Below are 15,476 nucleotides of genomic sequence, written 5' to 3' on the forward strand. Positions count from 1 at the left end.
GTTCAACATGTAAGAAGTAGAAAGTACAGGTATTTGAGTTCAACATGTAAGAAGTAGAAAGTTCAGGTATTTGTGTTCAACATGTAAGAAGTAGAAAGTACAGGTATTTGAGTTCAACATGTAAGAAGTAGAAAGTTCAGGTATTTGTGTTCAACATGTAAGAAGTAGAAAGTTCAGGTATTTGAGTTCAACATGTAAGAAGTAGAAAGTACAGGTATTTGAGTTCAACATGTAAGAAGTAGAAAGTACAGGTATTTGTGTTCAACATGTAAGAAGTAGAAAGTACAGGTATTTGAGTTCAACATGTAAGAAGTAGAAAGTACAGGTATTTGAGTTCAACATGTAAGAAGTAGAAAGTACAGGTATTTGTGTTCAACATGTAAGAAGTAGAAAGTACAGGTATTTGTGTTCAACATGTAAGAAGTAGAAAGTACAGGTATTTGAGTTCAACATGTAAGAAGTAGAAAGTACAGGTATTTGTGTTCAACATTTTTGTGCTGCACTACTCCCACCTCTGAGAGTCACTCAGTTCACTCAGAAATAAAGGGGGGGAAAGACAGAAAAGCAACACCAAAATAACAAACAGAGAGAGTGAGGAGGGGTCGCACAATGTAAATGAACCTAAAAGTATTTGTATTGTCATTGCACGAGTACGAAGACAAAGAAAAGCATTTAGCATCTAACCAGAAGTGCACAACAAGCAGAAAGTGCAGAGTTATTCAAGTATAATATAAAGTATATACTGTATACACATGTGACGGATACAAACAAACCGATGTATACACGATGAACACTATAAGGAGGTATACACATTATTTAACAGCAGTATAGAAATTGAATACAGGTATAAAATATACAGTTTAATACAGACACTATCAACAGAACAAATATGAATAGACCACAGACCGTTATTAAGTAACTCGGTACATTAACAACAAATAAGAGGGTCAAACGACAGGAAACACAATAAAGAATGATCCTAAAAGCAGAAGTCATGGTCCGTTTTGATGATGATCTTTATATGTAGGCTGGTGTCAACATTAATACTATTCTATCCTCAGAGACAGAACATCATCTCTCAGGAAAGCAGTATTATCGCATTAACACACAAATGCATCATTAATAATGTAGTATATTTTTATTTTGTTGATCAGAATGAGTACTTCTACGTTCGGTTCTTTGAGCTCATTTTAATGCTGATTTATTTTCACTTTCATTTTAGTGCTGGAAGTAAATCATGTAGTAAAAGATCTGAGTACTTTTACTCAAGTACAAGATCTGAGTACTTCTACTTTTACTCAAGATCTGTGTACTTCTACTTTTACTCAAGTACAAGATCTGAGTACTTCTACTTTTACTCAAGTACAAGATCTGAGTACTTCTACTTTTACACAAGATCTGTGTACTTCTACTTTTACTCAAGTACAAGATCTGAGTACTTCTACTTTTACTCAAGTACAAGATCTGAGTACTTCTACTTTTACTCAAGTACAAGATCTGAGTACTTCTACTTTGACTCCAGATCTGAGTACTTCTACTTTTACTCAAGTACAAGACCTGAGTACTTCTACTTTTACACAAGTACAAGATCTGAGTACTTCTACTTTGACTGCAGATCTGAGTACTTCCCCCCCTCCGGTAATCAATGTAGTGTTATTTTTATTAGCACATTAGCTTGTGATTAAGCTAATTAAAGCAGTTGACAGTTAGCAGATGAGCTGCACAGTTTAACCCTCACTCCCTAGGACAAGTAGTGACGATGCAAACTGAAGCCAGTCCTCAATACAATGTCAAACAAGTACAAAAAGCTAAATAATACAAAATAAGAACGTAAACAAGTGTCTCCATTCATGCTGCTCACGAGTTCACAACCACATTGATACCAAAGAGATGGTTTAAAACGGTCAGACAAACACCGTATATATTTTTGAAATTCAACAAATATATTATTCTGAGTATTTTTACTACAGTTATCTATATTTTGTGTGAAGCTAATCGCATTAACTTGCTGTTTTGAGTCCATTCTTACCCTTCTGTTCTCTGCGCACTGACTCCTGACACATCAACCACCAACACACTGCAACCGAACTGCCTGCTGATCGTGACTGACGTGCGCTTCATCCAATCAGAGCTCAGGTTTCCGGACGGTTGCTAGGTGAAAAGGGCGGGGCTTAATACAAGGACGACAAACAAACTATAATCAGAATCAGAATCAGAAACAGGTTTATTGCCAGGTAGGTTCGGTTCGCACATACTAGGAATTTGACTTGATGTCATGGTGCATACATAAAATATAAAAAAACAAGAAATCTAATATAAAACACAAAATATTTTACACCGTAATAAAATAAAGCAATACAAATTAAATAAAGCACTAATTTACATGGAAATAGAATGCTATGAATGCATTTGAGAATATAAACTATGAAATGTGAAATAAGAATATGTGCAGAAAGGAGTATGAACATTGTGTGAATTAATGTAATGCAGTATAGTCTATGATGTGGCAGAGGTAAAGTGTCAGCGGGGGCCGGGCCTTAGAGGCCGGTAGCGGAGGGGAAGAACCTGTTCATTAAACAGTAGGTGCTCTGATACCCGGGGAACCCTGTGTCTGTGTACCGCTGCACTCACACACCACACACACACACACACACACACACACACACACACACACACACACACACACACACACACACACACACACACACACACACACACACACACACACACACACACACACTCCCTATATTAACGGCATTATTTAGAGATAGTAACTCATGTTAAGTCACTATCTCTAAATAATGTCGTAAATATTGACAAAGCTTTAACAAAAAATGACTTGGATTGTTAAATAATGCCCTAGTACCTCATAAGTCAAATTTTCTATAAATGGTGTCATTATTTTCAGACAGAAGTCATCCTTTTGACATGCTAAGTCATTATTTTGAGGAATAAATCATTATTTTGTGATATTTACCCATTATGTTGAGAAATAAGTCATTATTTTAAGAAATAAGTGATTATAAGTCATTATTTTGAGAAATAAGTCATTATTTGTTTAGCTATTTACTCGTTATTTTGAGATATTTACTAATTATTTTAAAAACCAAGTTATTATATTGACATACTAGGTCTTTATTTTGAGACATAAGTCGTTATTTTGAGACATAAGTCATTATTTTCAGACATAAGTCATTATTTTCAGACATAAGTCATTATTTACTTGATATACTAACTGGTTGATCCAATCAGAGCTCAGGGATCCGGACGGTTGCTAGGTGAAATGGGCGGGGCTTAACACATGGGAGATGCTCGGGATGTTTTGACACTGGAAACATGGATGTACGACTGGAAAGCCCTGAGAGACCGTTACTTACTATGGAAGGAAGCCCATTGCACTCAATTATATGGAAAAGGGAAAATATCTTATAATAATAATAATACTGTAATAAAGATAAACATTAAACATTTAAAAATATATATTTACATATTTTCATTAAAACTTTGTAAATTATACAGAATAAAATATAATACCCTAGTATACCAATCTGTGTAATATGGTACTACTACTACTACTACTACTACTACTAATAATAATAATAATAATATTAAATAATAATAATAATAAATAATACTTTGAGTCGTGAGAGTCTTCAGTGTTGCCAGGACGACAAAAGAGGGCTGAACCCGGCCACGTGACAGTGTGTGTGTGTGTGTGTGTGTGTGTGTGTGTGTGTGTGTGTGTGTGTGTGTGTGTGTGTGTGTGTGTGTGTGTGTGTGTGTGTGTGTGTGTGTGTGTGTGTGTGTGTGTAGTGTAGTGTAAGTGTGGTTTTAAAAAGACAAAAAAATCCCAAGAAATCTGCATAAATGTCAGACTGTGTGTGTGTGTGTGTGTGTGTGTGTGTGTGTGTGCGTGTGCGTGTGTGTGTGTGAGTGTCTACAGTGTACATTTTAGATTTAGTACATTTTAGATTCTGACTACCTTTTTTCAAAATGATAATAAAGACCCAATCTAGTTTTCAGTAAGAGTCTACGAATCTGGAGAAAAACAGAGTAGTTTTTAATGTGTGTGTATGTGTGTGTGCGTGTGTATGTGTGTGTGCGTGTGTGTGTGTTGTGAGAGTGTGTGTCCGTGTGTGTGTACGTGTGCGTGTACGTGTGTGTACGTGTGTGTGTGTGTGCAGCGGTACACAGACACACGGTTCCCCGGGTATCAGAGCACTTCTCTCCGGGCTCAGAGAACATGGAGCTCTCGGCGAAGGGAGATCGAGTTTTCGCCGCCGAAGCGATCCTGAAACGCCGCATCCGACAGGTGAGCCTCCGCCGCCTCTTGTGGGTCTTTCTCCGGTAGATGATGGATCTGTTACCCGGCAATAGGCTCTGCTAACCGGCCACAGGGTCGTCTCCTTGCTGCGGAGGCCTGGGTGAATGCCTTCACTATGCTAACAGGAGCTAACATAAGCTAACCAGGCTAGGCTAGTCAGAAACAGGTTTATTTATTAAGTAATGTTGAACTGTGTAATGCATAGCTCACTAACATGTAATAGAAGAAGATATATGAAGGCTGCAGCTCATATTTAAAAGTATATATATCAAAAATATCCGCATTATCTACAATAGTTATTAGTACCACAGTTTAAGGCACTTTATTGCCTCAGTATCCAAAACAGTTATATCAACAGTAGAACAATATATATTATAGAGAATGCACACTATGAAATCTAAACAATAACAATGCAAATACACAATAATAGACGTAATAAAACCTGCACTGACTTTCACTCTTTCGCTCATGGTGCAAACATTGGATATTGCAAACATGAATCACACTGTAATCTGAGTTTTTCAATTGAAATGTATTGTACATTTTATATTTTAACTTTAAAGACCTGAACTTGAATCCGTTTCATAATTGTTTGTGTGATAGAGAGTATGCAATGTTTGTAGGCTGTATTGGTTGTTGTGTACCTGCCTGAGGACTGCAGATGGAAATGAGCTATAATCTCTTCTCTTTTCTAAGATGAATGTATTTGTATGCACGGTCCTTGAATTAGACCGACCTGCTACTAAAAGAAATTTGAACATAACAAAAACAAACTCGTATTTAAATGAATATATCAATCAATCAATCAATGTTTATTTATATAGCCCAATATCACAAATGTTACATTTGTCTCAGTGGACTTCACAGTTTGTACAGAATATCAGTATGACAATACGACACCCTCTGTCCTCAGACCCTCTGTCCTCAGACCCTCTGTCCTTAGACCCTCTGTCCTTAGACCCTCACATCGTACAAGGAAAAACTTCCAGAGAAAGCCCACAATTTAAAGGGGAACATGGAGAAACCTCAGGGAGAGCAACAGAGGAGGGATCCCTCTCCCAGGACGGACAGACGTGCAATAGATGCCGTGTGTAAATTGAAAAGATAATACATTTACAACATAGATAGACCAAATGTTTGGAAATGCATGTGTGTATAATAAGAAGATGAATCCACGAGGATATCCATCCAGGACTTATGATCCAGGACCACAGCAACAGGATCATCCATGACTCCGGATCCCGGCGTACATAGACACCAAAAAGAAAGAAATTTGGGGAAGCTGGGTTAATCGGAACATGAGAGTACACAGGTATAGACAGAGAGAAGGAAGAAGTAAGATGTCCCCCGACAAACTAAGCCTATATCAGCAAAACTAGGGGCTGAATCTAATCAGCCCTAACTATAAGCTTTATCAAAAAGGAAGGTCTTAAGCGCACTCTTAAAAACGGATAGGGTGTCTGCCGCCCGAACACAAACTGGAAGCTGATTCCACAAAATTGGAGCTTAATAAGAAAAGGCTCTATATCAAAACATATCTTCAACAGGTATTAGTTCCACAGTTTGAGGCACTTTTATATATATTTACCACCAAAGATACGATGCCTAACTTCCTTTCAAATGTTTAATAAATACATTTCAGTCGCATATAGGGATGCAGGATACAGGGGCCATGAATGGAAATGTATATAATCTTGCAGTATTCCATTAATGCCAGCATGACAAGCTAAAGATGAATAAAACCTTCAAAGTTTCTGTGGTAAGACTTTACTGTTATTTGATTTAATTGAATTAAAAGAAGTGAGTTTTGCAGCAGACCTGCAGTTCCCCCCCAAGATATGGAGAATAAAAACGTGTGTTGGACCAGTTTAGTATGATGTGGCAATGCACGTTTATTTATATATCGCGTATTTAAAAAACAAGGCAATTTAAAGTGGTTTACAAGTTCAAGAACATCTCAACAAAGTGCAAAGAAACCTACATACAATTAAAACAGTCATTAAAGAGCCATGGAAAAATAATTAAAAACAAGATGGTAAGACAGGTATAACACACAAAGCTGCTATGATAAGACGTTGGTAACGGACTGTCAGCATTGATTTCAAAGAAGTGTTTTGCAGAAGACTAGAGGTGTTTAACTACTTAAAGACCCAGTGAAGTGCATGTTTTTGCACCAAAATGAAATGGCAGTTTCATTCCTTACATATCATTGTGCCTGTTCATGGCTAAAATAATTTTTAATAATTCATAATTAATGAATTAATGAATTATTAATTTTGCCGTCTGAGCCTAACGGAAGTTGCAGACGATAGTGGCTGTGACGTCACAAGATGTACCCAGTTGCGATTGTAAACATGGCGGAGACTCTGGAAAGTGATACTAGTGTGAGAGAAATGATTGATTTGGACAGCTTTTCGGACAGGATAGATGAGGAAAGTGATCAATCTGGTGCACTTTGAGGGCAACATTAAGAGATTTATGGATACAGCTCTCAACACTCATATGAAACATATATTTCAATAATCAAAAAACATTGGAAGGATTTCTTAACCTATTTTATACAACTAATATTACATAGATGGAAATATTAGTTTACATAGATGACCAAACCCACTGAGATAACTTAGGCTACAGTTTACCTCCCTGAGCTGACGTTAGCTCTCTCAGTCCCACAGGAGAGCACTCTCCCTCTCCTTATTGTTGAAACAGCTAATCTCCGTTAGCTCCGAGCTAGCACCAGATGCTAACGACAACCCTGTAACTCTGTCAGTCTCTCTTTCTCTCTCTCTCGAATCGACCAGTGGCCTTTATTTATCATGATCAATCAAAGAATCTACGAAACAATGACACCAGCCAGGCTCACCTTCATCTTTTGGGAACAGAAACATCGCCACTTCGGCAGACTTGACATTACTACAGCCAGCGGCAATGCATCGTTTCCTCTGTGTTTTTCATCCCTCTTTCTTCACTGTCGCCTCCATTGTCAGGTTTTCTCGATTGGCAATCACTTCCAGTCGACTCCGACACACTTTCCAGGAAAATACTAGCTCAAAAACGTTGAGAAATTCGACTTTGAAAAAGAGAAAAAATGAACGGTGGTGAATGTAAACAGTGCGGCGGCGTCCATCTCGTGACGTCACGCAGTAGATCGCAAGCCACGCCCACGAAGGCGAAGGTCGACTGCAGATTTCCCCGGAAAATTCAAAACTCGTCAAATTCGTTGCTATTCCAACATCTTTTGATATGGGTTCCAATGGACAATTTTGGTCATTACTATACGTATTAGCATAACAGATCATGCACAGGTGCACACTTCACTGGGTCTTTAACTGTTAAAATACATGCAGTTTTTATTCCCCGCATTTCTGGAAAAAACTGCATGTGTTTTAACAGTTTAGTATGGCATGGCAACTCTAAGTGGTTTACAACTTCAACAACATTAAAGCGCAAAGACACCCATTGGAAAAGGACAATTACATATAATTAAAACAGTCATTAAAGAGGCAAGGGTACAGAAAAACAATAGAAGAAGACAGGTGTGATATAAAGGTTTAATGCTGGGACGGAACAAAAGGCAGCCGCTCACAGGAAAGCCTCCTGCCTCGATTTGAGAACTGCACGCTGCATGGTTTGCATTCTGGGAAAGAAAGAGCCTATAAATCATGGCGTGTTCCACTTTAAGTGTCCGGTAGTTAACCAGCAGGCCTCCTGAGCTTCCTGCTGGACCTTCAGATGAACCCCTCCTTTTGTTATCCAGCATAAAAGCAGGAATAACATCTCTGAGGTTCACACACTCGCTGCAATGGCCTTTCATGATGGATATCTGTGATCGGTCGCTCACATCAGGGGTCCCTCGTATCTTAAACACTTTTAAAAATGTAGATGAATATATAATGAGGTGTTTCCTTAGTATTGTGCTGTTAATCATAGTAACATCAGTTGTGCTCATAGTCTAATAACCTTCAGTGCATCTTTACGTTCACAAACACATATTCCTCAAATCCAATCCAATGGTAGTGAAGTCAAATGAACAGAATACATGTCATTTATATGAAAGTACCCCGAATGCACAGCATATTATTTATCAATCAAGCAGCTGATCAGCGTAACCTTGATGGACTTTAAGGAGAATGGGATCATAGAGGAGAAATGTACATAAACTGACATTTATACGTTGAAATATATTCAAGTTACGCTCCTTTGTTTACTCCTAGAACATAGTGACATCACTATGTAAAACTCGCGCTCCTATTGGCTAGCGCTCCAACACATTGAACGTGATAGGCTAAAGGAACGGGACATCTCTAAGCTGGTTGACCAATCACAACAGAGCCGGCCAGCTAACCAATCAGAGCAGCTCTGGGCTCTGGTTTCAGACAGAGGGTGAAAAGAGGTGCCGCACCGGGCATACCTGCAATTGCCATGAAGTTGGCTTTGCTCCTGTGTAGTTGTTGATTGTCCAAAGGAAACCGGATAAACTGTTGAATGATATGTGGTCTAGAGAGCGCGTTGATGGTTTGGTTTATGGCACGGCTGACTGATGGTTGCGATATTCCTAAATCGTCGGCATACCAAAGTTGCATTTTTCCCTGTTGCTAAATATCGTAGTGTTGCCAAATATTTTATTTCCGGACTAATCGGGTTATTCCTGTTAGTCGGGGATGTTATTGCATCCCGCACTAATTCCACAACAAGTTTGATACCCTCACGATTTAGTCATATCTCTTGATCAATTCACAGTCTTCCATTGTCTCCAAAACATTTCGTCTCGCAGCCATTTTCAGATTCTTTGTGAATAGGTCTTACTGAGTTAGGAGTCCTCTCGAGGACTTTTAAGCTCTCCTAAACTTAGGAGCTACTTTTAGGCCTAAAACACTTTGTGAATTGCTCTTAGTGAATAAAATTAGGAGTCCTAAATTAAAACTGACACGCACATTATGCTTAGGAGTTTTTCCTAAATTCGCCAGTTTGGAGCTACTTTTAGCCCTAAGATCCTTTGTGAATACGGCCCCTGAACATCAGCAGGAGAGGACTCTTTAAAGTAGAGACACTACATACTGATATACATCTGAACATCAGCAGGAGAGGACTCTTTAAAGTAGAGTCTCTTGTTGTCATGTAGCATTGTAATCCTGTAAACATCTGTGTTTTCTTGCAGGCGAGACTTGAGTACCTTGTGAAATGGAAAGGATGGGCGATGAAGTAAGAGCTGCTCCTCACTCTTTTCTTTCTGATGTTTTAATGCCTGCACACTAAACTCAAAATATGGATGAAATCCTCTCTGTTGAAATGCTTCCTGTTGTTTTCTTCATGTCGCTTCCTCCTTGTTTCCTCAGGCACAGCACCTGGGAGCCAGAGGAGAACATTCTGGATGACAGGCTGATACTGGGCTTCGAGCGAAAGTGAGTAAAGCGGCTTTATGTGTGAATAAGAGTTTATTTATCGTGTGCAAAAAAGAAGTCTAGTTCTGCACAGAGTGAGGGATCGTCATTAAGGGGTTCTTTCTTGTGTATCCTAAAAAGTATTAAACTGCACTAAAGCAAAGACTTAAATAGGAATTAATTGCCTTAAAGGGGACCTATCATGCTATATTTAAATAACATAGTGTGGGACCATATCTATATAAGGCATATTTATACTTTTTATTTTTCAAAATACCAAACAGATCATGCATTTTAGCCATTCCTCATTTCGCTCAATGTAACACTGTCTTTGCATCATGGGCTGATTCTGTGAGAACAGCACCATCTACAGGCCTGGCATATGTACTACAGCGTCTCCAGCGCTTTCCAACGGCAATGTCCGTGGCTGCCTCCTCCTGATTGGTGGAGTTGGCCCAATAGCCGTAGCGCCACTTCTGTGACGTCATAGAAGTGTTCAAATCTGGATCAGTCTGTATCAGATCCGTTGCAGCCCCTTTTTAAGAGATTTGGGTATGGAGGAAAATAGAGAGGGTTGTGTTTTCTGACACTTGGTGAGTTCCCTGGAACACCGGGGACACATGTTCATGTATACAAGACGTACAAAAGTGCATTTTGCAGGATAGGTCCCCTTTAATTCAATCTCAAAATCAAATCTTTCAGTTTGTGTGTACAGACAGAGAGATCGAAATACCCTTTCCCACAATCCAGAGTATAAATAAATATGTATAAAAATATGTATATACATAATCAACACACACATGTATACGTATGGGATGGGAATGATTAATCGAATATTCGAATATATATACACTGAACAAAAATATAAACGCAACACTTTTGTTTTTGCTCCCATTTTTCATGAGATGAACTCAAAGATCTAAAACATTTTCTATAAACACAAAATAACCATTTCTCTCAAATATTGTTCACAAATCTGAAAAGATCTGTGATAGTGAGCACTTCTCCTTTGCCGAGATAATCCATCCCACCTCACAGGTGTGGCATATCAAGATGCTGATTAGACAGCATGATTATTGCACAGGTGTGCCTTAGGCTGGCCACAATAAAAGGCCACTCTGAAACGTGCAGTTTTGCTTTATTGGGGGGGTCTGGGGGGGTCCGAAAACCAGTCAGTATCTGGTGTGAGGGTTAGGGTTAGGGTAATGTTGTGAATCGAGTGGCCCATGGTGGTGGTGGGGTTATGGTATGGGCAGGCGTATGTTATGGATGATGAACACAGGCCACTCGATTCACAACATTACCCTAACCCTAACCCTCACACCAGATACTGACTGGTTTTCGGACCCCCCCAGACCCCCCCAATAAAGCAAAACTGCATGTTTCAGAGTGGCCTTTTATTGTGGCCAGCCTAAGGCACACCTGTGCAATAATCATGCTGTCTAATCAGCATCTTGATATGCCACACCTGTGAGGTGGGATGGATTATCTCAGCAAAGGAGAAGTGCTCACTATCACACATCTTTTCAGATTTCTGAACAATATTTGAGAGAAATGGTTATTTTGTGTATGTAGAAAATGTTTTAGATCTTTGAGTTCATCTCATGAAAAATGGGAGCAAAAACAAAAGTGTTGCGTTTATATTTTTGTTCAGTGTATATATATTTTTGGGAGGGGTGCCTAACCTGATTACATACTGTACGATCAAATGGAATAATTCAATGTATACGACAGTGCCATAGCTGAGTGTGTTAGGTCTAAAGGTGTGTGTTGCTCCGCTCACCGGTCCCTCACAGCGGGCAGAGCTGCAGGTGCTGATCTCTCTCTCGTCCGGTTAGACTTCACTCGCGTTTATGTCCAAATCCATCAGATCTAGTTCTAGCTAATGCTATGGCTGCTGCCCCTCCCTGCACGCAGAGCACGCAGACTCAAACCTCATCTTATGCCCAGATCCCAGCTGAGAGGGTCTGCTCTACAGCTGGCCTGATTGTGAATCGCCTCTCCCCTGAGTAGACATGCTCATATTCTTAAAGAAGAATGAGTATTGAATAGCTGCATTCTGTGCATAGCCCTGTTACAGGTTGTTGATCTCTGTTGTCACGGGTTACGTTACCCTGACCCATTATGTTGTTCGTGTTTGATCCCTCTTTCATTTAAAAACCAAGTGATGTTTTAAGCCTGAAAGCTGTCGGCCTATAGCTGTCAACTGTTCAAACTGTGATCACCAGTTCAATACATTTGGCAAATTAAACTTAGTTTCTATACTTATTTGAACATGTATTTATTTTTTATTTCCCACATTGTTTTCTTTTTATAGGATATGTACATTTCGGTTAACAGTTTTTTTGGGGATCGAATATTCTAATATACATTTGCTTTCAAATTCCCATCCCTAACACACATTAAAGACATAAATAAAAGCACAACAATCAATATATACCAAATAACAGTCTTCCAAAGCTCGTAAACATACTAATACAAGTTGTATTTAATGAATCCTTTTTTTCTGACAAACCTCTCCTGCATGAAAGTCCTGCAGATCTCAATCAAGTGTAGAGTTATTATTATATTTAATTCCAAGTGGTATCAAAGAAAGTCTTACTTGCTTGACGCTGAAGTACGTTTTCTTCAGTTTACATAATATGCTTTGAGTGTCTCTACATTCCTCTTCCTGATTGTGAAACCTCCATCTTAGCTCAAGTCTTCAGTGTTCATTTCGTCAACGAAAACTATGATGAAAAATGTTCGTCAATGACTAAGACGAGACGATGACGAGCTGTGGGGCCTAACTCTCTCTCTCTCTGTGTTGGGGGCGGGGCCTAACTCTCTCTGTGTGGAGGGCAGGGCCTAACTCTCTCTGTGTGTGCGGGGGTGGGCCTAACTCTCTCTGTGTGTGTGGGGGGTGGGGCCTAACTCTCTCTCTCTGTGTGTGGGGGCGGGCCTAACTCTCTCTGTGTGGGGGGTGGACCTAACTCTCTCTGTGTGTGCGGGGGTGGGCCTAACTCTCTCTCTGTGTGTGTGGGGGGTGGGGCCTAACTCTCTCTCTGTTTGGGGGCGGGGCCTAACTCTCTCTCTCTCTGTGTGGGGGGGGCCTAACTCTTTCTCTCTCTGTGTGGGGGGTGGGCCTAACTCTCTCTCTGTGTGGGGGGTGGGCCTAACTCTCTCTGTGTGTGTGTGGGGGGTGGGGCCTAACTCTCTTTCTCTCTCTCTGTCTCTCTCTCTCTGTGTGTGTGGGGGGTGGGCCTAACTCTCTCTGTGTGTGTGTGGGGGGTGGGGCCTAACTCTCTTTCTCTCTCTCTCTCTCTCTCTCTGTGTGTGTGGGGGGTGGGGCCTAACTCTCTCTCTCTCTCTGTGTGGGGGGTGGGCCTAACTCTCTTTCTCTCTCTCTCTCTCTCTCTCTCTCTGTGTGTGTGGGGGGTGGGGCCTAACTCTCTCTCTCTCTCTGTGTGGGGGGTGGGCCTCACTCTCTATCTCTGTGTGGGGGGTGGGCCTCACTCTCTCTCTCTCTCTGTGTGGGGGGCGGGCCTCACTCTCTCTCTCTGTGTGCGGGGGCGGGCCTAACTCTCTCTCTCTCTCTGTGTGGGGGGTGGGCCTCACTCTCTCTCTCTCTCTCTGTGTGGGGGGTGGGCCTAACTCTCTCTCTCTCTGTGTGGGGGGTGGGCCTCACTCTCTCTCTCTCTCTGTGTGGGGGGTGGGCCTCACTCTCTCTCTCTCTCTGTGTGGGGGGCGGGCCTCACTCTCTCTCTCTGTGTGCGGGGGCGGGCCTAACAGACACCCTGCAGCGGCGTGGACACAGATTTTTAGTAGTACCGTTAAAAACCTTAAAGATACCTATCCCTAGATATATTACACAAGTAAAGTGTTAAGAGAGTGAAATGTTGCTTTTCGAATTTCAACACTTGATGCTGTCACCTTGATTCCAATTTCAGATTCCTGTATTTGTCTAACTGAATTAGTTTTGACTAAAATGTAATGATTTTTCATCGACTAAAACTGTGAAGGATGAAAAGGACTAAAATGTGACGAAAACTAATAACCATTTTCGTCTAAAGACTAAATCAAAAATAGCTGCCAAAATGAACACGGCAAGTCTTTCATGTCTGTCATAGAGAGACTTGAAAAGCCTTGTGCTGCCCGCTGAGAGGAACTGCGGTTTAAAACAGAGAGAACTAAAAAGACTCATCAAACTAAACTGGTCAGGTGACGGAAAATCTGACTGCACTTCTTACATCTTACACCCATCTGTTTTATTACCTCTCATTGTGTCTTTTGTATTTACCTGTTTGTTTACAGGGAACGGGAGAGGGAGATCCTCGGGCCGAAGAAACGAGGACCAAAACCCAAAAAACAGTCCATGAAGGTTCAGTTTTTCTACAGCTTTATTTAACGTTCATCCATGAAAGATATCTCATTAATACAACAGCACCACCCGAAGTGTCTTTGGGTCATTTTATTTACAATTCAGCTTGCACATATATAACATAAGTTGTGGTTTTAACCAGCATCACACAGTGGAAGCAATGCTTATTTATTTATTTGATAACTTTGTGCATTGCTCCAGTTTGTACTGGTGCTTTTTAAATATTTTCTCATGTTCTGGGTACTTTTTAGAGGTTTGTCTTCAGTGCTCAGACTGGAGGAAGCACCACTTGAATTATCTTTATTTGTATAATTCAGAGTTGGGGTACTCGAGTCCTGGACTCGAGTGCCGGTTTCAGGACTCGTGACTCGACTCGGACGCGCGCACTGATTGACGCGACTCGGACTTGGACTCGTGAATTCTCGCGTACGTTGACTTGGACTCGGACTCGGTCTCCTGAATTTTTCCCCCCACGATGACTCGGAATCGACTTGTACATTGACGCTCTGACTTGGACTCGGACTCGAGCAAGTTTTCTCTGAAGTCAGATGTCCTCTATCCTGGCGTGTGCACTTGCGAGGCGAGTTCACGGACTGGGCCCCGATATTCCTGTCTAGAAATGTCAAGAGACACACCCCGCATCGTGCTGTATGCTTTCGCACATTCTGCTTCCACATTGGAAAAGAGCAGCGCAACATACTCGTTATGTGGAAACAATATTGAAGAGGAGGCTCCGTAACACATTACTCTAAGGATGGAGTTCAGACATATAGGCTGTCTTGAACACTATCATCAGAGTAACGTGATCTAATCAATAAATAAAGATTCAGCCGATAACACGAAAGCACATGGCTACTTAAGATGCAGAATGACGTCATTTTGAATGCTAAGTAGCCATGTGCTTTCTGGGCTCAATCTTTTTCAGTAATCCGATTTAACCAGTAAAATTTCCTTCAAAATAAGAGTCCCGATCTTATTACTATCAAAATAAAAGTGCAAAACGAAAACTTTACCATAGGAAAATATTGGCATACACATATAATCACTTCTCTAAAAGGTAACTCATTGAAAATATTGTTAGACATATTAAGTCATTTACGATAAAAATAATAATATCAATATTAGTATAATAATAATAAGCTTTATATTTGTATAGCACCTATTACAAGAATTGTAGCCAAACTTGCTTCACAGCAGTTCAATAGACAGATTAGTATAACATGACAGGATAAAAGCAATGTAGAGGAGCAGCTACATTTCAACACATATATCTACGAAGGTTAATACATGAAGACTTGTGACTCGGACTTGACTTGGACTCTTCTTAGGTGACTCAGACTTGGACTCGGACTCGAACATAGGTAATGATGACTCGGACTTGACTTGGACTCTTCTTAGGTGACTCGGACTT

At 40.4% G+C, this 15,476-nt stretch overlaps 2 protein-coding genes across 4 annotated transcripts in view; one reads left to right on the forward strand and one right to left on the reverse strand.

Moving 5' to 3' along the window:
• The window catches only part of pla2g6 (phospholipase A2, group VI (cytosolic, calcium-independent)), a 37,116-nt gene extending 34,937 nt beyond the window's left edge, over window positions 1–2,179 (reverse strand). For all 3 annotated transcript variants that reach the window (XM_079655594.1, XM_079655593.1, XM_079655592.1), the window contains exon 1: window positions 2,030–2,179. The gene's annotated coding sequence lies outside the window, so the exon portion shown is untranslated. The remainder of the gene's footprint in view (window positions 1–2,029) is intronic.
• Window positions 2,180–3,971: 1,792 nt separating this feature from the next.
• cbx6a (chromobox homolog 6a) lies at window positions 3,972–15,469 on the forward strand. Its single transcript, XM_079662429.1, has 4 exons — window positions 3,972–4,312; window positions 9,483–9,526; window positions 9,661–9,726; window positions 13,999–15,469. Exons 1-4 carry the CDS (start codon window positions 4,244–4,246, stop codon window positions 14,090–14,092), a joined length of 273 nt encoding a protein of 90 aa, XP_079518555.1. The 5' UTR covers window positions 3,972–4,243; the 3' UTR covers window positions 14,093–15,469.
• The last annotated feature ends 7 nt before the right edge of the window (window positions 15,470–15,476 follow it).

The sequence above is a fragment of the Notothenia rossii genome (genome assembly GCF_949606895.1).
Source record: "Notothenia rossii genome assembly, chromosome: 1".
NCBI classification, from domain to species: Eukaryota; Metazoa; Chordata; class Actinopteri; order Perciformes; family Nototheniidae; genus Notothenia; species Notothenia rossii.

What these genes read in the sequence shown, in the direction of transcription:
- cbx6a (XM_079662429.1), top strand. Translation starts at nt 4,244, where the DNA reads ATGGAGCTCTCGGCGAAGGGAGATCGAGTTTTCGCCGCCGAAGCGATC. An exon ending in TGAAACGCCGCATCCGACAG is followed by an intron (nt 4,313 to 9,482) that starts GTGAGCCTCCGC and finishes GTTTTCTTGCAG; the next exon opens with GCGAGACTTGAGTACCTTGT. An exon ending in TGGAAAGGATGGGCGATGAA is followed by an intron (nt 9,527 to 9,660) that starts GTAAGAGCTGCT and finishes TTGTTTCCTCAG; the next exon opens with GCACAGCACCTGGGAGCCAG.